Source organism: Neovison vison, chromosome 4 (genome assembly GCF_020171115.1).
Source record: "Neovison vison isolate M4711 chromosome 4, ASM_NN_V1, whole genome shotgun sequence".
In the NCBI taxonomy this organism is placed as follows: Eukaryota; Metazoa; Chordata; class Mammalia; order Carnivora; family Mustelidae; genus Neogale; species Neogale vison.
This window is the reverse complement of record NC_058094.1, coordinates 3602633-3628762: the sequence shown is the minus strand read 5'-3', so window position 1 is coordinate 3628762 and position 26130 is coordinate 3602633. Positions and strand designations below refer to the sequence as shown.

The window sequence follows — 26130 nt, the reverse complement described above, 5'->3', positions numbered from 1 at the left end:
CCACCCCGCCTGGGCCAGGTATCTTCCCGCGTGTTTTCCATTCCCCTCACCGTGCGCACCCGCTGCCCGTTTGTGCGCCTTTACCCCACACCAGCACAGAAGGCCTACCTTCGCTCACCACCTGCCCTCCTGGCAGGGCCTGGAGCCAGCCCGACACTCCAGGAATGAATTCATCAACACCATGGACTCCAAGAACCCAGGATGCTTCTCCGCCTATCCTTTTGCCGGCCTTCACACTTGACAGTGGACTTCACAGTGCTGGTCACAGCTCGCCGAAGACTGCACGCAGTGCCAGGGGAGAGGAATGGAGTCTGTTCTTAACCTTCAGTCACCATTCCCAGCAGAGCTGAGGAGCCAGACAGATGTGGAGCCTAGCAAGGGGCTGTGCTGCCCGTGCTCGGGGGCTTACCCATAAAATGCAGATAAAACCTCCCGCAAAAGCACCATGAGGACTCAAGGGCCCTCACTTCCAAACACACGGGCTCAGCAACTCCGCCTTCCCTGTTTCTCCACCTGGGAAGCACACGCTCCTGTCCCGGCTGAAATGAGGTTGCCCCTTCCGACCAGGAGGGGAAGAGCCGTGCAGGCTTCCCAGTAATCTAAGAGGACTTGAGCTGGTCCCTCTCCTGGAGTTGGGACCATCCTTGAAAGGAAATCAAATGCCTCCAGGCACAGGGGTGCCGGGGTGCTGGGAAGAGCCGGAACAAAGCCACACAAGTCCCAGGAGCTCGGCCTTTCATCAGAGCGCACCGCGCCCTCGCCAGCAGCAAGCGCTGTCTGTCCGCCCATTTCCCAGCAGCAGTGGGAACAGCACGCACAGTTGGCGGGTGAAACCGGAGTCACCGAGGGGCACAGCCCGACCCGCTTCGGAGCAGCCAGAGACATCTTCAGCAGTGGTGCCGCCTGAGGCAGGCTGGGGTCGGCTGCTCACGGCAGAAGGCATAAGGCAGGAGAAGGGCTCAGCTCAGGACTCGGGGAAGGTCTCGGGCCCCGAGCAGATGGCCTGGGTCCACAGCAAGGCCATCCGTGGCCGGGGTCTGTAGGACGCCTCCTGGGGCTGCCGGGTAAGGTTCAGCCGCCTCTGCTTCCTCCAGCAGCATGGTCTGTGAGCACTGGACACCCTCTCCAGGGGCAGCGCATGTGTCTGACCTGATCCAGGCAAGCCCAGGGACATTTGAAAAGGGGAAGGGATGTGTGTCCCTGTGACCCCACAAACACTGGGCTCCCCGGCACTCAGCACCGGTTAGCAGGGACAGCAGGTCAGAGCCAGAGATGACTGCTGACCCCTGATTTACCAGTCCGACCGCAGGCCAGCAAGGTGCCCCAACAGGCTGGCGCCGGCTGTGGGAGACACTCGTCACCCTCATCACACCCAGCTCCCGGGCGCAGGGGGTCCCCTGTTCACCCTGGCACTCCTGGAGCCCCACACAGGCACCGAAGAGCAAGTTCTCCAAGGATCAGTATTTACTGGGTGAATGTGTTATGAAGGAATAAAGAACGGGTGAGCTGGGAGCACGGAGAACGGAGAATTTAAGAAGAGAGGTCGATAATGAGGAAGCTTGAAGCACGAGATGAATCTGTGATCACTTGTGTGCCAGTCGGACCGCCAACGCCTTCAGCCTTCCACCGACGCCACCGACCCAGCTGAGACCAAGCGTGACGACTGATAATCTGTAACAACCGGTTTCACGTCGGTGTCATCGGACGACCAGACTTACGTCCACTGGGATCTCCAACCACATCAGAACATCCAAAGACAGGCAGAGAGGTCTGCTCGCAGCTTCCTTCACCATCTGGAGAACAGCACAGGGCCTGGAGAGCTGCCAGTGTGGAGACCCCAGGGGCTACACAGGCACCCTACAAAGGAGCCAGTCCTGCACCAGGCGCTGGACCCTGAGCCTCGGCCTCTGCGGCCCGTGGGCAGGAGCACAGGTGCCTCCACACAGCAAGTCCTCTGCAGGGGCCCAGACAGCGAAATCTCCGCGGGGAAGGCCCCCAAGGCGCAGGGTCTCAAGCTTCCAACTCTCTGCCCCAGCGGCTTGCACCAGGGGCCACGGGGCCCGATCCCACATTCGCAGGAGTCGTTAACAATAATCACATTAAATGGCAACACTGTGAAGCCATCTCGGAGCGGACCGGCACGGAAACGGATGAAGCAGCATATTCGTGCAACAAAACAGAAACAGCAGTCGGAAGGAGAGAACCAGACATATATTTATCTCCACAGCATAACGCTGATTTAAAGTTATAAAAAGACATATTTTTAAAAAGACGTATGTGATATAGAACCGCCTGTCATAAAAGAACTCTGAAAATAATGTTCGGTTGTAGATATAAAGACAAAGAAGTAGCAAACCACGGTGTGAATGACTCCATCGCCTCTACGACCGCAATCCCCCCGAGAAGGGAGGGGAAAGGGAGGAAGCCGGGGAGACGGGGAGGAGGGCTCAGCTCTCCTGCCACTTACTGTTTTCCCAACGCCGTGTTCCCCTGGTGCTTTCTTATGAAAAGCGTCAAACCCAGCATTGAAAGAATTCTTCCATGTCCACGCTCTCTGGCCCTCCGCCACTAACACTACAGCCCGTGTGCCTTCTCCGCGAGCCCCTCCACTTTCTGTCGCTTGTCCATCACTCATTTTAGTTGTCCAGCCTTCCAGAGACCACTGCCAGGGTCAGTCCTCCACGGCCTCCAGGGACAAAGCCGCACCTAGAGCTCAATCCTTGTGCACAGTTCGTCTCTGGATATAAAACTGACTTGGAACGAAATGCACAAACCAAGCACACACATGTTGAATTCTCAACGTAAACACACGGGTAGCACACACACACACACCCGGTTGTACCCTGAGACCTTACCTAGAATACCCCCGTGCCACGGCCTGTTAGAAGCCCACCCGAGCTCTCCAGAGGCAAGCAACGCTCTGCTCCTTCCACGGCAGACGAGTTCACTGCTCGTTCTGGGACTTGGGTGAATGGTGTCCCATGGTACCTGCTTTTTTTGGGGAGGCTCCCCTCACGCGGGGCTCCGTTCCTGGAGTCCCCCTACTAAGGCCTTAGGGATATGCTACGTTTAGTCACTGAGTATCATTCCAATTGCAGAAAAAATGCCACCTTTGCTTACCCAGTCTCCCGTCATGGACATCTGGGTTCTATTTTCTGGCCATGAGCATTCTCGTGTAGGTCTTCTTGTGACAAACATTTAAACTTTTTCTGAATAAATTACCGGAGTTGGAACTGCTGGGCACCGAGTAGGTGTATGTTTGGTTTTGTAAGAAACCACAGACCCTCCTCAAAGCGACCACACGCACTCACCTACCCGCCAAGACGCGCGGGTTCCCGAACCTTCCCCTCTGCACCCGCGCTCGCCACGGGCGGGTCTCTGACCTCATTCCTTCTGGTGAGTGTGGAGTGAAATTACATTTCCCCCACTGACTCTGTTAATGTTAGCTATTTTTTTAAAACGTTTTATTTCCTTAAAATAAGAGAAAGACACAGACAAGGCAGAGAAGGGAAGGAGAAAGACAGGCAGGAAGAGACAGAGAGATCCTGGGCAAATAAAAGTGAACAAAGGGCTTATACTGGGACACGTGTGTGCCGCTTTCTGAAGTCTTTTCCCCATGTGAGAAGTATTTTTCAATTAAAAATAAAAATTGTATTGCACCTACATCTCATCGCAACGCTCATTCTGTCTCGAAGGGCAGGCCCCAATATCCACGCGGGACATGGGGACACGGCGGTGGGTCTGCGGAGAGGCCCGGCCGACGGGGACGGGGGCCTGGGAAGGGGCCCCCAGAGCGGAACTCCGGCAGCCTTCGCGGCACGCCGTGTGGCCTGGCCTCACTCCTGGACGGCTCTCACTTCCACCTCACCTCCTGTGAGGTGCGGCCTAGGGCCTGACTCCATGCCAGGGCCCAGTGGAGCCCCCTCTGTGCCCTCTGGGGACTGGGCTTGGGCGGCACCACCCCCTCTCCGAGGCCTAAGCCTTGCCTGCCCGACTGTGGAATTCCTCGGGGCACTTCCTACTGATACTGATAGAGGCCCCACAGTCAAGGCCAATGCTTCCCAGGTACAGCTTTAAGAAATAAAAGTGACATCTTGCCCAGGTGCCTCAGGGCCTGAGGCGGGGGAGGGGGGGCGGAGCAGGCGCTCGGTTCCTTAGATGGCCACCACTCGGCTTCGCCCTGACCTCACACCTGTCTCCAAGTTGAAGCCACTTCAGAATCTTTCCGGGACCCCTGATCGCGACCAGGGTTCCCCTGAGAGGGAGACAAACCTGACTTCGCTCTGGGGTCTCGGAGGGAGGGTCACCGCGGCACCCCCGCTGGGACGGAGGGCACACTCACCGCTGGCACTCGCCGGCGTGCAGGACGAGCTCCTCGTTGCCGCGGGCGCTGACCGTCAGCTCGTGCTCCGTGGAGTTGAAGACATCCAGGAGCAGGTGGCACTGCCGGGAGCTGCACAGAAGACAGGAAAGGAATGAAGATCTTCTGGAAGCCAGACGAGATCAATGGAGACATTTTCTCCTCCCAAAAGACCTGCCACCGCTCGAGGACGGCAGAGGTGCGTTTGACGGAACGGCACACAGAGCGTCCCGGACGCTCACTCTGAACTAACAAAAGTCTGCAAAATGGGTTTGGGCATCAGAGCCTCCCTGGCCTGGGGACACATGTGTGCAGCCTGGCATGCCTTGACCAACCGAGTGGCCCGGAAGGTGACCAAGGCTGTCCAAGCCTCGTGGTTGTGAGGACTAGAACTCGGACCCAGAAGTAGGACCTCGGGGGAAAGCATGCGGCACACAGAGCTGACCGACCAACCCGGCGTCTGAGTCATGACCGAGTCAGGTGTGTGCCGCCATCCGCAGGTACAGAGCAAGGTGCTGGGCGCCGGCACACGCAGAACCGGATCCCAGCTGTGCGTGTACGCACCTGCCACGAGCCTTCCCTTCGGAGCCATGAAGACGTTGCAGGTTTACTCACCCCCGCCCTCCTGACACCTCCCCTCCTTCGACTTCTCTGGTCCAGAAAGTAAACACTAAACACTCAAGCTCCGGGGCCCCTGCCACAGGAGAGGTCCCTGAAACAAAGGTCTAGCCGGTAAGGATAGGCCAAGAAAGAAGACCTGTCCCCAAGAGAAGGTGTCACCCCTCAGGGTCCCTAGTCCCTCCCTGCCCCGAGATGACTAGGATGCCAAGCAGCTCAGCACCCGCTTGGGGGCACTGAGGCTGCAGACCCAAGTGGGGCCAGGAGGGGTCTGGGACACTGTGGTGCCTTCGGTGGCTGAAGTGGCCACCCAGAGCCTCTGCCCCTCCGGACTCATCAGCTACTCGTGAGGAACAAAACCCAACCACACACACACGTCTGCCTTAGACCCCGTCGTGAGACTCCCGTCACAGGTGTGGTGAATGCCATGTATCCCAGCGGGCGCCCGGCCAGGAGTCACGTGTGTGTGAACTCGACGGGACAGCCGTACCCACGCTGGAGCAGACGCGGAAGTCAGCCACAGATGCAGAGGTCATTCTGGAGCGAGGGAGGACCACATCGCAGGGAAGAAAAAGACTCCAGAAAAGTTCTGTGCCCTGGTTCTCCCTCAGCTTACTGTGTCTTCAGAATATGACCCTCCCAAGGGCATCTCAATTCTCAAATTGACTTCTCAAGACTTTTCTGGTAGCAAAGGAAGGGCAGATCGCCAACAGCCCCGTTTGCTGGGGCGTCCGGCTCTTCATTTCATCTCGACGCCCTCAAGGCCATGTCCCCAGATCCCCGCGCAGGTGGGGAGAGTGAGGCTTGGCGCATGGCCACAACGCCAGTAAGGTGACCAACACTGCAGACTTAGAACTCAAAATCCTGTGCTTTCCATGTAGTTGGAAACAAATATTCCAAACCTGTCTGTTCTTTCCAGAGAAGGGAACTGAGGTGGGGAAGCGTGCAGTGCCCCAGCCAGGGACGTGGGCACACAGACCCGTGCCCACGCACATGCACCCATCACCCCATCAGAGGCCGCGGGGCATCTGTAAAACGCCGACTGATGGAGGGGTGCACGTAGCACCCGTGTGCAGTGGGGGCGGGGAAGAGAGCGGCTCTCCCGTCTCTGTGGAGCGCCACTGTGAGAAGTCGCGTCACGTGTCCTCAGAAAAGCAGGCTCACACTAGTTGATTCGAGGTTCTGTGGGTGGGAGTGTTTCCCCCAGAGGTTCAGCACTTGGAAAATATTCATTAGCTCTGACAGCTGCGTGCAAGAGGCCTCCTCACTCGGCTCACAGAAAAATGAGCTTTCAAGAATGAAGATCTATTCTGCCTTTGTCATAACTTCATGAAATCTTTAATCACAGCAAAATCTTTCATCAGGAATGGGAATTCGTAAGACATTTATCAAAGGAGGAAAATTGAAGTGATTTTTAAAAGCAGGGAAGAAAAGACTGGGCTATATACTGTTTGCACTCACAGAATGTAGCAGTTAGAAAACTGCACGGGCACGAACAGAACATCGCCCTTCCGTGTCCTCTGTTTCTTCTGACTCACTGAGTGTGGGGGGCCTCCTGATCCAGTGTTTCCGTCCCTCCTAATTGTCGGCCTCATGATGTACCGGCAGGTCTCTGCTTTCTGTCCATTGTTCACAAATTAATTCCATTCCCTGACCTCCAAAAGGAGCATTTTGTACCCACCACGATGTCCTTACTCTGTGTATCTCTCTGCGTCACTCGGGATGGTCTTGAGTTTTAGGCTCCACCTGAGCATAGTTACTTTTAATTCCAGCTTTTTTCTACATTGTCTTATTTTGTTCCAGTTCTGCCCTTCCAAAGTATAGAAAAACCCAGGAAAGCTTCCTAGAGGAACTAGATGGGAGCAAGTCTTAGAAGGACAGGTCCCGCTGCGGGGAAGGGGACGATGGTGTCCAGGCACAGAGTAGGGTGTATGAACCCACGTCAATCGAGCGTGTGTGCACTGTTTCGTCTGTTGAGAATTAGGAACTGTGTTACTTTCTCTGACAAATACAGCGTCTGCTGAGTCCCCACCGTGTGCCAGGCACTGGTTCAGGCTCTGAGAATATGGACGGCAACGAGAAAAATTGACCCTCACTTTCACGGAAATCACACCATTGTGATGAGAGAGGGCCAGGAAAGAGGAGGTGAGTTTACAAAATAAACCGTTTAGTCATTCTGTAAAGTGAGGAAAAATACATTCAAAAGGCTGCTGAACAGCAGGTAAAGACACATCCACAGAATGAACAACCTTCTTCTATATCAACTGAAACATTTACAAAATAATTTTTAAGAAAGAATATTTATAATAGCAGTGCATTGTTAAAATGTCTATACTGCCTAGAGCAATCTATACTTTTAATGCCATTCCGATCAAAATTCCACCGGTATTCTTCAAAGAGCTGGAGCAAATAATCCTAAAATTTGTATGGAATCAGAAGAGACCCCAAATCGCTAAGGAAATGTTGAAAAACAAAAATAAAATAGAAGAGACCCCAAATCGCTAAGGAAATGTTGAAAAACAAAAATAAAATCACGTTACCTGATTTCAAGCTTTATTACAAAGCTGTGATCACCAAGACAGCATGGTACTGGCATAAAACCAGACACATAGACCAGTAGAACAGAGTAGAGAGCCCAGATATGGACCCTCAACTCTATGATCAAATAATCTTTGACAAAACCGGAAAAAATATACAGTGGAAAAAAGACAGTCTCTTCAATAAATGGTGCTGGGAAAACTGGGCAGCTATGTGTAGAAGAATGAAACTCGACCATTCTCTTACACTGTACACAAAGATAAACTCAAAATGGATAAAAGGAATAAATCTTTTTAAAAATGCTTGCAGAATGTTTATGGAGAATAGTTTTGAAGTTTTATAGAATGGTATTAAAGACAAAGAATAAACACAGTAATGCATTATGCTCCAGGGTGGGGAGACAATATTTTTAAATAAGTCACCTCTTTTGAAATGTCTATAAATTCAATGAAACTCAATATAAAATCCCAACAGAGTTTCGGTTTTGATCAAAGTTGACACACTGATTCTAAAATTTATATGTAAGACCAAAGGGTCAGGAACATAGAGAACAATGGTCAGGACGATGTTTGGGAGGGACTTGGCCAACCAGGCATCAAGAGCTGTCATAAAACTGTAGCAATGAAGGCACTGCTGGGGGCAGCGATTTATAAATACATCAATGGAAAAAACAGCCCTGAAACAGATCCACGAATATAAGGCAACTAGATATAGGACTGAAGCAGCAGCACTGATTAACGAGAAGATTCAATAAATACTGCTGGTCTGCAAGTATAGGCAGACACAGAGAGAAATGATATCCCTACCTCACACCATAAACAAAAATAAATTTCAAATAGACTGAAGAGTTGATAAAAAATTTCAAATAGAGCATATAACTGTCTAAATCCTTTAGAAGAAAAATACAGATAAATCTAAATCCAAACATATGAAGAATTATATTAAATATAAATGGCCTAAACACCGTAACTAATAGAGACTGTCAGGACAGACTAAGAAAACAAGATTGACCCATATGTTATCTAAAATAAATCCACTTTAAATATGATGAACAGGCTAAAAGCAGGAAAATAAGATAAAAAGGAAGGTCATATAATGACAAAAGCATTAATTCACCAAGAATACGTAATAATTCTTAACATAAATCCACTGAGCAACAGAAGCTCCAAAAATACATTAAGAAAAAACTGAGAGAGCTGAAAGCAGAAACTCACAAAATCAGAGTTGAAGACGTCACTCCTTTCTTAGCAATCTGACATAGCAAGCAGACACAAAATCAGCAAGGATTCGGAAGAAGCAACCCATCAGCCCTCTGCGTCTGACTTAACACTGAGAGAGGATTCTGTCCAACAGCAACAGAACGCACACTTCTCAAGCATTCGGCTACACTGACCAGGAAACAGACCACAGAGACCACAGGACATTAAAAAATCCCTGATGAGAACTATGTTCACAAAAGCACTATTTGAAGGCCTTTATAGCAGGTCTATTCATAATCACAAAGAGCTAGGAACAATCCAGAATGTCCTTCAGCTGGTGAGAGAATTCACAAACTACAGTACACTTATCCAGTGGAAAAGTCCTCAGCAATAAAAAGAAAAGAAAAGAATCCAACTATGGATACATTCAACCATATGGGATAGATCTCAAGATCAATGTGGTCAGTGAAAAACCTCACTTTCAAAAGGTTACATACAGCATGATTCCATTTACATAACCTTCTGGGAAAGTCAAGCCCCCAGTGGAGAACAGATCAATGGTCACCTGTGGAGGGGTGGGGCAGGGTAAGTAAAGGGTAGCACAATGAAGAAACTTGGGAGGGGGTGATAGAACTGTTTTTTATCCTGATTATGGTGAATACATGAATGTATAAGTGACTTAGAACTCATAAAACTGTATACCAGAAAGTCAACTTTATTGTACGCCAATTTAAATTTTTCTAATTGTTGTAATTTAAAAATTAACATCATGAGTCTGATGAGCTTATGTGCATAAAATTTGTTGTGAATACAGTTTTGTAGCTTGATGGCTGTAACATCTTAAGCGAGTCATTAAATTTCTCTGAGCCTCAGTTTTCCCGGGGGAGACAAGAATGTCTTTATCATCAGGTTATTAGGAGGCGTGAACAGAAAAATAGGTGAAGGTGCCTTGTTAAGTTCCAAGGAGGACGAAGCATTGGAGTGGGAGGTCACAGACACGAGAGGTGGTGCTTGCTCTCAGCTCAGCGGGGTCAGCAAAGGGAAGGCACACAGCCCTGCCAACACCACCATCCCAGCTAATTATTCCAAGCTGACTCAGCTAAAAGCGAGCACAAGAATTTCCCATGCCAAGGTCTGAGTCTATCTAAAACCTGTCGTGCCTCAACCAGAGAGTAAGTGGGGCTCTTTCTCTCCTTGACCCCCAGAATCCAGTCCGTGCCCGTGGGGCCGCCCAGGTTCCCAGCATTAATGCTCGGTCATCCCAGGGAGTGCAGTCAAGTGAGCAAACACAAAACCAAAACAGGCAGGCATGGCCACACACACCACTGGCCAGATTCGTGTGGTCCGTTCTCAAAATCCTGTAAGACTTCCTATTTTCCCAGTCTGTCTTCTTTCCAGAAAAAAAAAATCCATACCCAGTTTGAGGATGGCAGGAAGTATCTCTGTTTCTAACTTTCCAGTCAGTAAATTCTTAAATACTGTTTCAAAAAACGTCCCTATAGGAGAAGCGACCTGGCATGGCTGTAATTACAAAGACACCAAACAACAGGACGGTGCGGAAACCGGAGCCTCCAGCGCAAGCGCAAAATGGTGCGGCCCCTTGGCCTTCCAGCCCGGCAGTGCCTTAATGAGGAAATCCAGTTACCGTGTGATCCAATGACTCCACCCCAGGCATTCCCTGGAGAGATGAAAACAGTATCCACACACCAACTGGTACATAAAATATCAAAACAGTATTATTCGTATCGGCTCCCAAATGGAATTAACCCAGTGTCCATCAGCAAATGAACAGATGGACAAAATGGAGTGTATCCCCATAATGGAAACTATTTAGCCGTAAAAACGAATGGCAGGACAGTACTTCACTATGGGTGACCCTTGAAAACATTATGCTAAGAGGAAGAAGACATTCACAGACCATATGATTCCACTTACATGAAACACTGAGAACAGATAAGCAGAGATAGAGGAGAGATTTGCAGTTGCCTAGGATGGAGGATGGGAGCCATTGGTAATAGGGATGGGGCTTCTTCTGGGAGGATGGAAAGTTCTAGATTTAGGCTGCGGTGATGACTGAACAACTCTACTCTCCGAAAAACACAAACATACAGTGTGAGTGCAGGGACTGTATGGGGCATAAATGACGTTTCAGTGAAGATGCTCAAATACAAAGCACCCTCGGTAAGAGGCTGAGGGTCCAGGACGCCCACGCCGAGGAGCCACTGCCATTCAGAGAAATGTGCTCAGGGCTCGGTCACAGCACTGGCTCCTCTCCCACAGACCGGCACCGCACCAAGGGGCTGCGAAGACCCCACCACTCAGTGTCCGTTCTATCACCTAGCCTGTATGCAGAAGACACCGTGGGTAAGAGCCAGGAGCCGGGGAGAGTGTGACTGAGCCCCAGGTGACTGTCACCAGGTTTGTGAGCTGGGCACGTCAAGACACCTGCGCCTCATGAAGACAATGCATAATGATGAGCACGTCCAATGTGGCTTTTCATTTTCTGGGAATGACGACAAGCCGAATGTGAACAGGACTGCTTATAGAGAAGTACTCGCAAATAACTACCTGAAGTCACCTCGTGCGTCACCATGCAAATTCACTTTACAATGACTGAACAAACCAGGAAAACTTCAAAAATGCAAAATGCAAGAATTCTACACATAAGGTTGCAAAGAAAGTTTGGCCAGCTGTTGCTTTTATGGAATCTACCTTGATGCATGTGTTCCGTCCCTAAATCAAACATGACGGGCACTTTTTTTAAAGGATTTATTTTTTTTTTAATTCATTTGAGAGAGAGCTCACGAGCAGGGGGAGAGAGAGAGAGGCAGACCCCCTGCCGAACAGGCAGCCTGACACCGAGCTCCATCCCAGGACCCCAAGCTCACAACCAGAGCCGAAGGCAGACACGTAACCGACTGAGCCCCCCATGCTCCATGACAGGCACTTTTCATTGACGTTTATACATGAGACCTTTAAAATATATTCATGTATTTTTTTGTTAAATAGGAAAACTTTAACTGTCTTTAGCAGGTATACTGATACAAAACAAACATCAGCTTGCAACATTTAATGATATAATCCTCTCTGATAAAATATGGATCACTTAAAACTATCGACTTTACTAATAGTTTAATACTACGTATCAGTAAGATATGAAAGTCCCCTGAAGACACACCTGTGAGCAGAAACACAACACTGGGAGGCAGTCCCTGGGAGGCGGTGCACCCGGACCCAGAGAGCGCCAATACATGGAGCTGGCACCAGTCTAGATGGAAGGAACGTCCAGCTGCTCGGGCCCGAGATGGGCTCGGCCCCACCTGCTGGCCTCTACAGGTGCACAGCATGTGAGAAGTCGGAAAGACAACGAAAGGTGTGCTCCTCATTTCAGAGGACGCAAGCCGCCGTGTGGGGTGAGCTGACGTGCTAACTGCTGGCGGCCATGCACCTGGAGGCTGGGGGCTGTGTGTGGCCGGCAACCCCCGCCAGACAGGTTCTTCAAGAAGCAAGGCAGCCTTCCTCCTGTCCCCTGGTCATGCCTCATAGCCCGAGCTTCGGGGGACTGCCGAAGAGATGTCACCGAGGCAGTGGTGGGCCACCCTGTCTCGTGGCCCACCCGCATAGGTTCCCTGGCTGGACCGCCCCCTGCACCTCCCACGGGGCAAGAAGGCGAGTCCCCCTCCCTGGGCTTGGCCATCCTCCTGAAGGATGTGAGTTGGGAAGCAATGACCGAGAGCAGCATCTGAAGGACAGGAGCTCCCCAGAGGGAGCAGGGCTGTCCCTGCTGAAGACGAAGCGGGCTCCGCGGGCACGGACCCCGGCGCCAAGCCCTGAACACTCTCTCTCCGGGAGCCCGGAGAGGACCAAGGGGACCAGTCCTCTCACACTTGCTACATCTCGTTGACATCAAATACCTTGCTATTGCCTGGATGTTGGAAAAAACTTGGAACATTCACTAAATATTACAAAGGGTCTTAATTTGGCACTTAAAGTCCTTCTTTTCAGTATTATTTTCTACATTTCCCAACCACAGACACACTTTATGTCCTCCTGGGAAAGGGAGTGTGGGCTTCACAGGATCGCCCTGCACATTTTTTTGCAACTTCCTGTGAATCTGTAACTGTTTCAAAATAAATTGAAAAAAAAAAAAAAAAAAAACCTGACATGGGTCTGAATCAGACCAACAGAACTGCAAACACCATCTCACCTTCTGTCGTCTCAGGAGAGGAAGAGGGAAGAGCCTTCTGCTCCCTCGGGGTAACTGGTCACAATGACGCGTGTGCGAAAGACGCAGCCGCTCTCTGGGGCGTGCTGGGTGGGCGGGGCCAAGCCAGGCTAAGACACACCCCCATCAGCAGTGGCCGTGGCCCACCCCACCTCTGGGTGTGCGCCCCCCCACCCATCACTCCCTGTCACAGGGGAGGTCGGGCACTGTCCTGTCTGCACCACCCCAGAGAACCAGTGTCACGTCTCCTGTAACCACCGAAGCCAAGTCCAGCTGTTGTCCGGCTTCCACCACGCGCTGCTCCCATCCGCACGGTGACGTTTACCGAATGGTGTACTGGGAGATGCTGCCGAGACAGCGGCACGTGCACAAGTGCTCGCCCTCAGAGAGCTGGCCGCAAGGTGGGGGACAGGCAGACGGACCTGCCACTCAGACATGCTGAGAAGAGGGACACCCCGAGGAAGCCCGTGCGGCCTGCCGCACCAAGGCTGTGTGCGTTCACAGGCCCGACTCACCCCTTCACCCCCAGAGCCTGGCACAGAGCTGGAGCCCACAGGGGCACACACAAGCAAGAACATTGCCAACCATGCTTTGCGGCGTGCTGCCTCCGGACAGGCACTACGTTAGCACTTGATGGACATGTTTAAACCCTCACCACAACGCTGCGAGATCGGTGTCATCTATGTAGCAACAGAAACGATTTGCTCAAGACCACAGTACAAATAAGCAACGGCATCAACATCTGAAATCAGACACGGGTACGCTTCCTTCTGAATCCCGGGGCTTGTTAAAATTCTAAAGTCTTGTTAAACGTAAAACCAACTTAATAAATAAATGAAGCAACGTGAGAAAGACCTACCATGATACACCCCAACATTAAGATTGCCTTTATCATGGGTCTGTGAGCACAAGTTCCCCACAGAGTTGAGCTGTCTTACCCCATGGGGGGAAATGGAATTTTCCTAAATGGCCACAGATAAGTGCTGTGCTGTGTCAAGTGGCATGATTTCTATTAATACTGTAATAATGATCATACCCCACGCCCCGCTCAGAGGATGGTATTTTTCACACAGCTCCGAGGAGCAATGTAGGAGATCGGATCATTTATTTAACAGGCTAGAAAGAAATTGCTCCTCGGGCAAGAGGAAGGCTGGGCACGGAGACAGGAGCGGCGCTGCCCGATCCATTTCAGTCTGGTCCTGGCAACAAACCAGCCAACTCTGAATCTCAACGTAACGATCTCCTAAATGGAAGTCAGCTGAGACCTATGTAAACCCTTGGGGGCTGCAGGGAAGAGCCACGGAACCCCACCTGCCATCCTGTGCTTTGCTGTCAAGTACGCATCTGCGTCCTCTAGGCCATAACGCGCTTGTACCCTCAGCCCGGTGAGGTGAGCAGGGCCGCACTGAACGCTCGGCGGGGCAGGAGGCGGACCTGGGAGAGCCGGCCACCTCCAAAGACACGGGGGGGTAAGGGGCCGAATGAAGAGCCCAGTGCTCCCAGTTCAGAGACCGGCTGGCAGAGACCCCACTGCACCCCACATTTCCTCCCTGTGGACACACGGCTCAGGCTATGGCCACGCTTCCTGACACAATGCCCCCCACAAAGGGTTCTCTGGGCTTTATGGGGCACTGAGCCCCAGACCCAGGACACTCTAGAATACAGCAAACCCTGAGTAAATAGAATATCCCTCCCTCTCTCTCCCAAAACACTAACATTTGAAAACCACCAGTGAGAAAACCTGCCTACGTCATCAACGTTCATGACAGCAGCAGACGCTGAAACCACCCAGGGAGCACAAGGGCTTCCCACCCCTGTGCATTTCGGCTGTAGAGTAGCGTAGGCTCGGTCTGTGCCAGCGACGGTTCTCTTCCGATGTCTGCTTGGCTTCCCTTTGCGCCAAGAGCAGCTGGAGTCTCCGCCCAGGCTCCGGGTACTGGGGGTCACGCAGCTGTGTGTGCTGCAGAGGCCCCAAAGCCACGACACACGCTGGGAGGACCCGGGTGAACCGCATGCCCTCTCTGGACCTCATTTATAACGCAAGCGTGTTGAAACAAGCCATCCCTGGGGACACTTGATTTGAAAATGACAGGATGCTAACGGTGAAATCTTCATCTGGGAGTAAGATGAAAAATAAGGAGTTCACAACACACCGTGTCGCATCAAATTCTATGAAGGGCAAATACTGAAAAACCGAGTGCCCGCGTTAAATGCATGATAATTCTGCTAAGTTCCAGGCCGTGCAATTATATGGGTCTCTAAGGAAAAAAGAGCTTAAATCATTTTTTTTAAAGTCATGCCTTTTACACCAGAGACAACGGAGTAAGTGTAGTCTTGGTATTTTGCATCTTCAGATCTGCAGCTACGACGCAGTTACACCCTGGATAAACCCATCCCAGACCGAAAATATTGTAAGCCGAAACGCATTCGATACACTAACCTACTGAGCATCACTGCTGAGCCTGGCCTACCTTATATGTGTTCAGAACACTGACATTAGTCCACAGTTGAGCAAAAACATCTCACAGTGCCCATTTGATAACGTCTCACGTAATTTACTGAATACCGCGCTGGAAGGCACAAACAGAAAGGCCGTGTGTGCAGAACAGCTCTCCGTCTGCAGGGTGCCGACCCTCGTAATCACTGGCTGTCCGGGAGCCCCGGCTCCCCACCACTGCCCAGCATAACAAGCAAGTGCCTGCATATCACTGGACCAGGAAAACCAAATTCCAACTTCCCAGAACAGTTTCTACTAAGTTCGGACCACTTTCACACCATTTCAGGGTTGAATAATCCTAAGTCAAAGGACTTAAATCAAGGACTCCCTATGCTCGTTCAGTCGTTCCTTAAGTTTCCTGTGGCCCTACCACAGCCAGGTGCCAAGCTTTGAGGCACCAGGACAGGTAATCAAACTGTGGGCTGCACAGACCTCAAAATCTGGCCAAGGAAACAGAAACAATAGTTAGCAACCCTCCTCCATTCTTCCCAGGGAATGGCTGGGAAAACCCTACTCATTCTTCAACCATGAAGACATTTTCATCTCCTAGGCTGTCTTCCCAGCCTTCTCCAGATAAAGACAAAAACAAAACAAAACAGGTGTTCTCTCCGGTTACATACACATGTACACATTTGCTACAATCCTGCAACCCTCACCTCTGCCAAGATATATAAGGCTTCAACAACTCAAAAGACGTTCTTCTTTCTAGGGCTACCACCTGCTTGGGTTTGCCCAGCACCGAGGGCTCTCCCAGGGCAAGGGCATTTCTGAGCTAAAACCTGGGAAGTCCCAGGCACAGCGGGACAGTGACCCGATCCCTGCGAGTCTGTTCCTGCCCTGCTCCCCCTCGGCCTGCAGCCCGCCGCGGTCCAGACTTCTGCTCCCTGCTCTACTAGAAACAGGCATAAATGAGGTCGCACAGCAGTCAGCATCACGATTTTGAGCTTATTCCGTGTTGCTGTGCATCCCAGTGGCTCACTTTGTTGGAGGAATGTCCGCCCGCACGGATGCACCGCAGTGTTTGCACGTGCCCTGCTGACCGGCACCTGGAGCGGCTTCCAGTTTGGGGTTACTACAGAGAAAGCGGTTACGGAAACTCTTACAGGAGTCTTTCCGTGAAGACAAATGTTGATGTTTCTTGAGCAAGGCCCCTGCAAGGTCACTGAATAGGCAGACATCACACTTGGCGAGAAACGGCCAGATGACACGTGTGCTGTGCTACACTCCTGTGATTTACGAAGGCTCCTGCCGCTCCACGTTCTTAACGGCACCGGACATGGTCAGTCTTAAGTTTGGCAGCGCTACCAGGTAGACAGTGGCATCTAATTGTGGTTTTACCGTGCACTTCCCTGATGATGAATGATGCGGAGTACTTTCAGGTGAGCGTGGGCCGTCTGTATACCTTCCTTGGTGAGTCTCTATTCAAATCTTCGGCCCATTGTCTCTTAAGGCTTATTTTTAAGACGTCATTATGTATGTCAGATAGAAGACTTCTGTTGCACACGTGTGTAACACACATTTTCTCCCAGCATGGAGCCTGCCTTTTGATGATGTAAAGTTTTTAATTTCGATAAAATGCATTTAATCAGCTTTCTGTTTTATGGTTAGTAGGTTCTGATCCCATCTGAGAAATCTTTGCACAAAAGTTACCAAGATACTTTGTTACTTTTTCTTTGAAAAGGTTTATAAAGTTTTTTTCATTTAGATCTAGAATCTATCTCAAATGAGTTTTTGTGTGTGATGTGCTCCCCCCGTGTGTACCCAGTTCTTCCAGCACCATTTCTTGAAAGATGTTTTCATTCCACAAGAAGTTCTACTCATACCTTCTAAAAGTCAGTTGATCAGGGGTACGTGGCAGTCACAGTTGGTTAAGCGCCTGAATCTTGCTTTGGGCTCAGGTCCTGATCTCAGGGTCATGAGATCGAGGCCCATGATGGGCCCCATGCTCAGCATGGAGTCTGACTAGGACTCTCCCTCTGCCCCTCCCCTCTGTGCTCTCTCTCAAATAAATAAGTCTTTAAACAGAGGCATTTGATCGTATATGAGAAAGTCTATTTCTAGAGTACCTAGTATGATCTATCAATCCCCTTGTCTATCTAATAGCACTCTCTTAATTACTCTAACTTTATATTAAGTCTTAAAATCATACCCTATACCTTCCAACTTTCTTTTTTGTCAAAACATGTGTCTAGTCCATTGGCAGTAGCCTGTTCCATTTTGAAATAATTTCTAAAACGACTTGTCAATTGCACTAAAAAAAAAAAATCCTGCTGGGGGGCACCTGGGTGGCTCAGTGGGTTAAGCTTCTGCCTTTGGCTCAGGTCATGGTCTCAGGGTCCTGGGATCAAGCCCTGCATTGGGCTCTCTGCTCAGCGGGGAGCCTGCTTCCCCCTCCTCTCTCTCTGCCTGCCTCTCTGCCTACTTGTGATCGCTCTCTCTGTGTCAAATAAATAAATAAAATCTTTTAAAAAAAAACCTGCTGGGATTTTGATTGAAATTGCACTGAATTTATAATCAATTTGGGAAAACTAGTATCTTAGCAAAAATTGATTCTTCCAATCAACAAGCATGGTATACCTCTCCAATTTTTTAAGTGCTAATTTCCATGACCTGTGCTTTGTCATTTTCAAGGTAGAGATCATATGTACAAAGATTTAGCCTTACGTGTTATATGTTACTACAATATAAATATTTTCAAAATTTCATGTTCAAATTAATTGCTAATATATAAATCTATAATTGGTTTCTGAATATAACATGGCATCATCCTACAATCTGACTAACCTGACTTATTAGTTCTGGTAATCTCTTTGGCATGGTAGATCTCCTGGTAGCTCTATATGTAAATGATCACATGTATCACAAAAACAAATAATAACTATTCATCGTTTCCAATGTTTACAGCATTCATTCTTTTCACATCTCGCTGCTCTGATTAGATAGAACTGGCAGAAAAGTAATGACTATCCTGGCAAGAGCAAAGATACTTACCTTGACTGATGCTAGCCTAGAGAAAAAGTGCCAGCCTTCATAATTAAGTACAATATCAACTATGTAATTTACGGGTTTGTGGACACCCTAGACTAGGTTGCAGAAGTTCTCCAAGCCTTGTTTACAGACAGTTTCTATCAGAAGTGTTGAATTTTGTCAGAGGGTTCTTTTCTCATCAGTTGACATCTTATTTCTGGCCTTTATTCTTTTGGTAGAGTAACATCATGCACTGATTTTTCTGTGGTCAAAGGACCTTCTGTTGCTGGATGAAACCTAAATTGTCCACACCGTGTTCTCTCTTCTACTGCTGGAGCTGATTTACAAGCATTTGGTTCTGGGTTTTTCAGTTATGCACACTGGTCACAGCACTTACTTTCTCACAAGGTCTCTCCCTGGATTTGGTTGGCATCAGGGTGAAGAGAGCATCATAAAATGAGAACTGGGAGTATTCCCTCCCTTCCTAATTCTGGAAGAATTTTTGTAGAAATGGTATTACTTATTTCTTAAAAGCTTGATGTATTTCATAGTAAAATCACCTGAGCCTCAAGTTAACTTCAATTAAGACTTTAAACTCTGATATGTGACTACGTCAGGGACTCTATTTCATCTCATGTCAACTTTAGTAATTTTTGTCATTCAATGCATTTTCCATTGGTAAATTTTATTGGAGTATGATTTATCATAAAATACTTTTTATTATTCTTTAAATGTGTACAGGATCTGTAGGATTCATCTGCAGTATTAGTAATAGTACTTTCTTTTTTAATTCTGATTGTCCTGACTATGGTTTATTAATGTTATTAATCTTCCCAAAGAATCAACTTTTGGTTGCATTGACTTTACATATTTTTTTCATTTTTTATTTCAATGATAACTACTCTGTATTGTGTTTTGAACCATTCAACTTTTCTAACATAAGCATTTAGCATCCTATAAATACCAGTTAGCTGGAATTATTTACCAGAACTGTGCATGTTTCCTATATTTGTGCTAGTTCCCTGTCTGCTTGTTCTATCAAATACTGAGATACAGGGGTCAAAATATTCAGCTGTAATTGTGGCGGCATTTTCCATTTCTCCCTGAGATGTCAGTTTTATTTTGAAGTTATAAGTATCTCTGCATTTAGGCTTACGTACTCGTGATGACTTGATCCTTCTATCAATATACATTACCCTATCTCTTCTCCTCAAAATCTACTTGTTTGATATTCATATACCCACGCCAACTTTCTCATGATTACTGTTTGCGTGGCATATCTTCCCCCCAATCTTTGTGCTTTTCAACTGTATGTAATTGTGAGTTTCTGGTAGGAAACATGTAATTGACTCTAGTCCTTTTTTTAATACAATCTGACAACTTCCACTTTTAAATACAGTCTTCAGTCCATTTACATTTAATATAATTCTTGGTACATTGGATTTAAGTCAACCACATTGCTATCTGTTTCCTATTTGACTGTACTTTCCTAGTTCTTTACTCCTTTCTTGCCACCTCTTGCCTGGTTTTCTGATTAAGCATTTTTTAGTAACCCATCTTCTGCCTTCTGACTGACCATTCACACTTTATGTGGTTGCTGAAGGGTGTGCAATATGTGCCTTTAACTTATGATATGGTTGAAGCTAGAATGTGGTAACGTATAGCATGTAAGAACTACCATTTCTCCTCTACTCCATTTCCCCTCCATTTCTCTATGCTATTTCCTGTTGAGTGTTTTACTTCTATATATGATATGCACTACAAAATTAAATGCTCTTATTTTTTCTTTAAATAGTCAACAGTCTCTTAAAGAAATTAAGCAAAGGGAAGAATCTTTGATATTTATTCACTTGCTATTTCTATTTCTGGGATTCAACATTCCTTAATATAGACCCGTGTTTCCATTTGGTATTATTCCTGCTTGATGAGCTTTTATCAGGCTGATGATAAGCTCTATCCATCTCTTACCCCACTGAATCCTTTATATAGCATGTCAAACATTGGAGGTATTGATATTAAGAATAAATGAGACACTGAAGGTGATGGTTTAAAGGTGCACAGCCTGGCAAGTACTTTATTAGAAATACAGAGACCCAGAGAAGAACCAACCCACTCTGTATAGTCATATTCAGGAAAATTTAACAAAAAATGATGACATAGATCATTAATGGCCAACAAACATTTTCCAGAAGGTTAAGTAAAAGAAAAAGATGTATGCAAAGGCACATTGCAGGAAACTGTCCTGACATACCGCGGGAGAGTCTCCACTTGCTGTTGGAGAACTGGGGGATAAACAAAACTGGAGCTCAGGAGGAAGGTCTGGGTCAAATTTTTCAGTACCCTCAATATCACAGTAGCGACCTCAAACTTTATCTCCTAAGCACTGGGCAAGTCTTTAAGCCAGACAGTGAGGTGGAAACATCTGTAATTACAGGTTGATGTGGGAGCAAAACCAGAGTAAGGGTTTTAGAGAAAGATGTGCAGTGGAAGGCAGGGGACGATCTGGAGACCTTTCGAAGGCTCAACGCACAGGATCTGGGGAGGAGTAGGCTTGGCAGGGGTGGAAAGGAAGGATTAGGAGAAATCCAGTCTCCATCCCAAGAGACGACCATGCAAGCCAACAGGAAAGGGTCGGCTCAGCAGGTGCGGATTCGGGAGGCAAGCAGCCCTGTGCTAACCACTGGCTCTTGCAAGTGTGTGTTCGCTCCATTCCGCGTGGGGCCATTGTTCTCGTCTTAAATTGTCACTTAGAGCAGCAGGGGCCATGACGTGCAAGCTGGACATCCAGAGTGGGGAACAAACCCAACTCGGTAACAACTTGTGCTGCTTCCAAGAACTATTTATATGAGCAGCGGCAGCAGGCAGCGCGGGGAAGAGAGGGAAACGTGGCAGGTACATCACAGAGCAGCCCTAACGCGCAGGAAGGGCCGGAGACACAGGAGCAGGAACAGCGTCTGGCAGCGGTCCTGGCCACGGCTCCCCCCGGGCCAAGGGCTTTGATGCTTTATACAACAAATTCAAAACATAGGCGAGCCTTGGCAAGAAAGGCTATTACTCCACGGACTGAAAAAGTGACAGATGATGAAATGTAATGCTAAAAAGCCCGAGCTAAGCCATTAATTCTTGTGAAGCCGTTCTCCAATGGCTGGGAAGAAAAATAGTCTTTCCTATAAACTAAAACTACACTTATTTGGGGCTGTATCACTTTAAAGGGAGTTTTCTATCGACATTAACCCGTCTGTCTTACCCTGGGGAGGACAGGAACCACTGGAGAGGAGGGGGCTGCCGCCAGTGATGCTCTTTCCCCAGCTGGAGACCAGAGGGGCTGGTCACCACTGCTGCCTCAACTCTGCTAGGAATAAACAGCACGATCCCACTGCGTCCTGAGCCCGTAGGAAAGGCGCCCCTGGACACGAAGACAGACGAGTACCCCGCGCTAACCAGCACCTGCTATCCACGGGCTGCTGGCCGTGGGGGCGAGCATCTGAGCAGCAGGAATACCCTCCACCGTGTTCGGACCTCATCACTGCCAGCTCGGCCTAAGTCGAAGCTGGAGATGGGAAACTGGCCTTTTCCCACCTTCCAGAAAAACACCTCTAGGACCTCTGGCCACTTCAGGGTTTGGAGTATATACGCTGTCTGATTTCTCTTCCCTGAAAGAAGATTAGGCCTAGAGAAGTAACTAGGAGAGAAAACTTCGGTGTAAAAAGGGCTCCCTGGGCAGAAAGTGGCCAGTGCTCCGGATGGCGGGAGCTCCACGAACGGAGAAGCCGAGATGCTGGACAGCCTGCAGGGGCACCGTTTTACTGGGATGCCAGCAGTGAGACAGAAAAAGACGTAGGACTCCCCCACGAGTGCCCGGAACATGGGGCTGGTGCCGAACCCCCTACCAACAGGAGACTGAACCGGGAAGAAGCCAGCGCCAGGCTCAGGCCAAGGCGTGGGGAACGCACCCCGGACGACGAGCACAGGCCGCACGCTGCAACCCTGCCGTCACCGTGAGGCCATCCGAGAAGGCGAAGAGCCCATGCGCTCACAGGCACTTCTGTGCGACGCCTGCTTTCCTCACGCAGAACCCACGGCCAGGACGGCTGAGCAACGGGGCGCGATGGTTTGGATTTGACTAGCGCCGGCACCAAGACCAACAGAGGCCAGAACTCCAGAGGCAGTGCTGCCAGAGGCTACAGAAAGGCCGGGATGGAGCCGAGCTCCGTTTACCTGGTTGCCGGCAGAGTGCTGACTCGGGTGAAGAAAACAGACGGCTCGGCCTCCACGTGCAGCCCCAGGGAGAGGTTCCTGTAATAGCCTTCCACGTGGCCCGGCCCTCCAGAGTACTTGAAATTCAGGATGGCTTCCAGAGTCTAAAATGATGGAAAAAAGACGATTTGTTAACAATCGGATCAGCGTTCCCCCAGGAGGCAGGCTTCACTTCAGTAAGGCTGGGGAGAACCCGCTGGGCAGCTCTGCTAGCCGGCGCCCGCGCCGTCCTTCCCATGGCGCCGTGTCTGCGCTAACATGTCCCACACACACAAACGGAAAGGGCTCTCCAATTCTTCTGTGGTGCACAGAGCATCTGAGAGAGAAAAACACCCGCCCGTCAGCGTCCCTTAAACATGAGGGGGGTGGGGGAGGGGTGCTTGTCTCGGAGCAGTAGAGTTCGGCTCCCAGGCCGACAGTCAGTAAAGCCGACAAGCTACAAACCCGTGAAGCTCCCCTGAACCCAGCAAGAGATGGGGTCATGGGACAACCATGGAGCCAAAAGACCAAGGAGGTACAAGGCCCTTCTAGAAGGGAAGGGCAGGGACACCTGGTGAGCAAGCGTAGAGCCAGCCACCATACGGGCCCGCTCAAGGGTAACGAATTGCTCGAGGCTGAGTGAAGGCTCTACTAATGGCTAAGACCTCCTGGGAGCCCAGACAAGAACACGTTCCCAGCCCTGCAGGCTCTTCGCCGTGGGCCTCACTGGGCATAGACACGAAGAACTGGCCAGGGTGCGGGAGAACAGAGGGAGCCCCGCAGCAGCCCAGGGTGCGGGAGAACAGAGGGAGCCCTGCAGCAGCCCAGGGTGCGAGAGAACAGAGGGAGCCCCGCAGCAGCCCAGGGTGCGGGAGAACAGAGGGAGCCCCGCAGCAGCCCAGGCACAGAGGAAGGGGGTGAGCGGCCCCTAAAGGAAGATTAAGAAACCAAAACCCTAGCCCCAGCCCCACACTCCCCTCTTATCCCCAATCAGACCCCTCTTTCTCCTTTGAGGCAAAACCCTAAGCTTTTGGAGGAGGGGCCGCCAATGCCAAGGGCACAAAGGCAGGGATAAATACCCATTCTAGTGGGGCGAAGGGCAGACGCTCGTCGAGAGCCAGAATCCCACCCCAGCGCAGATAGAGGTCTCCCACCACTGAGCCGGCTGGAAACCCATTCATCCACAGTGCTCGCCAGATATTAGGTGGAGATGGGCCGCTATGTGCGGGAGGGGCAGGGATGCCAACAGAGCCAACACGGAAGACCCAGGCGCCCAGTGTGGGGCGAGGACAGCAGGGACGCCCTGTCTGCTCCCGCCACCGGCACCAGCGGGGAAGGAGCAAAGGTGTGGAAAGAGCCCACTGGTGGTGCTGGCCTGCAGGGAGGGCAGAGGACGGAGGAGGTCCGTGCAGGGAGGGCAGAGGACGGAGGAGGTCCGTGCAGGGAGGGCAGAGGACGGAGGAGGTCCGTGCAGGGAGGGCAGAGGACGGAGGAGGTCCGTGCAGGGAGGGCAGAGGACGGAGGAGGTCCATGCTGGGAAAATGCCTGGCACTCGGCAGTCCCTACTGTGCTCCCCCACTCGCCCGTACAAGACGACACCCGAGGAATTCTGGAGCCTGTGGTGCACCCACGTAACTATAGCAACAAGGAATCTCAAACCCAGCTCAACTGCATGCCAGAGTGACTCTGCCTTCCACAGCGAGCCCCCAACACAGGCATCAGGAAAGTCTGCCCGGAAGACGCACGTGGCCCGCAGCCGGTCTTACAGGCCTGAGAGCACTTTTTAGAGCTTGCAAAGGTTGCAAAGCAACAGCAATGACAAACAAACGGACGACGTGGACCATTTGTGGCCAGCAAAACTGAGTATTCCCCATCTGTTTCTTTCTGTAAAAAGCTTCCTGATATACTGTAAGGAGAAAACAAGCAGACCTTCATGACCGTGGATTAGGGAGCACCAGCAGCAAGAGACGAGAGGCCAGAGTCATGGCAATCCAAAGCAGGCAGACCTCCCGGAAGACAAGGAGAACGCCCACTGCCATGGCTGAGCCGTGGGAAAGGGCATGAGAAAGTAGCATGTCTGGCCGTCAGCTGAGCACGGACGACGCTCGTGGAAGTCAGAGCACACAGAGCCCAGGGAACCGGGGGCGGCACAGACGACGGCCAGCCAGGGCTTCAAAGCCACATGCTCCTGGTAAGGTGTAAGTATCCCATCACCTGGGAAGAGCAAAGGGAGCCAAGCTTCCAGAAGGACAGGAGGAGCTACCTGCCTTCCGCTGCAGGTTCAAGAGCCTATTCCCATAAACCTTCCTGGCAAGACGATGTTTGGCCTTTGGTCTGTGCTTTCATTGACCTATTTCTTCCTCCCAGTGGAGAAGCAGCCCCAGCTACAGACTTTTTTAAAATGAAGAACACACCCTCTACGGGCCTGCCCTCAGCGACGGGGCACCCGAAGGAGGACAGCAACCCTCCCGAGAGACTGCATAGACGTGCGGGGCAGCACGGAGCGCGTGCGGGGAGTAGAAGCGGAGGCTAGGCTCAGGGCAGCCCTCTGGCTCCCCGAGATCCTGGCCGTGCCTTCCCTCCGCTCCCAGCCACTGCCCCACTGTGACACGGGGACAATAAGGAACACCCAGCTCAGCACAGATCTGATGAGAAAATGTGGCAGCAGAGCAAGGAGACGCTCATCTCAGAGACATCCTTTCTCCCGCTGCAGCCTCGCCGTCTCATACCCGGACACAACATGGGCTTAAAATGGGAAGAAACCGGAAGTGGATTTTAGGGCTATTTCTCCCCCCTCCCCATTTTCTATCACCATTATATGTATATATAATAAAAGGGGCCCTTTCGACCATTGCTAAGCATACAGCTGTGTGGCATGTACACCCACACAGCTGGGCAACCATCACTGCTCTCCGTCTGCAGGCCGAATTTTTCCTCATTTTCCCAAACCCAAACTCCATCCCCAAGAAACGCTAACCTGCCCCCCCACCCCCATCCTCCCCCAGGCCTGGATACTGCCACGCTCTGTGCCTACGAATGAGAGGACTTTTGGAGCCTCATGTAAAAAGTGTCCTAGCTTTTGTCCTTTTGGGACTTGTTTGTTTCTATCAGTTTCATGTCCTCAAGGGTCGCACGTGGTGTAACGGGTGTCAGAAGGTCTGTTTTTAAAGCTGGAGAACACGCCCCGGCTCCTACAGGCCACAGCGTGTTTACGGATCTGCTGAGGGACACCTGGGTTTCTCCGACCCTTCAGCTGCCGTAAACGACACGGCCACGGACGCGGGGAGACCGGTCCTGAGATGCACTCTCGGCCCTTTGCGTCCTCACTTATGTACGTACATTTAATCGTTGTGGGGATCACTGTGCTGTTTTCCATGGCTGCTACATCTTCTGTCCCCACTGACAGTGCCTACGGGTTCTAGTTTCTCCGAGCCTTGTCAACATCTCTTTATTTTCTGTCTCTTAGGTTGTTTTTAGTAAGAACTCTCCT

The 26130-nt window shown here is 50.3% G+C and overlaps 1 protein-coding gene across 3 annotated transcripts in view; it reads right to left on the bottom strand.

Annotated features, from left to right (window-relative positions):
• TRAPPC9 (trafficking protein particle complex subunit 9) overlaps positions 1-26130 on the bottom strand; it is a 521456-nt gene that overhangs the window by 158307 nt on the left and 337019 nt on the right. For all 3 annotated transcript variants that reach the window (XM_044244893.1, XM_044244892.1, XM_044244894.1), the window contains 2 exons: positions 22623-22765; positions 4343-4453 (listed from right to left, as the gene is read on the bottom strand). In XM_044244893.1, the coding sequence (XP_044100828.1) occupies positions 4343-4453; positions 22623-22765 (254 nt within the window). The remainder of the gene's footprint in view (positions 1-4342; positions 4454-22622; positions 22766-26130) is intronic.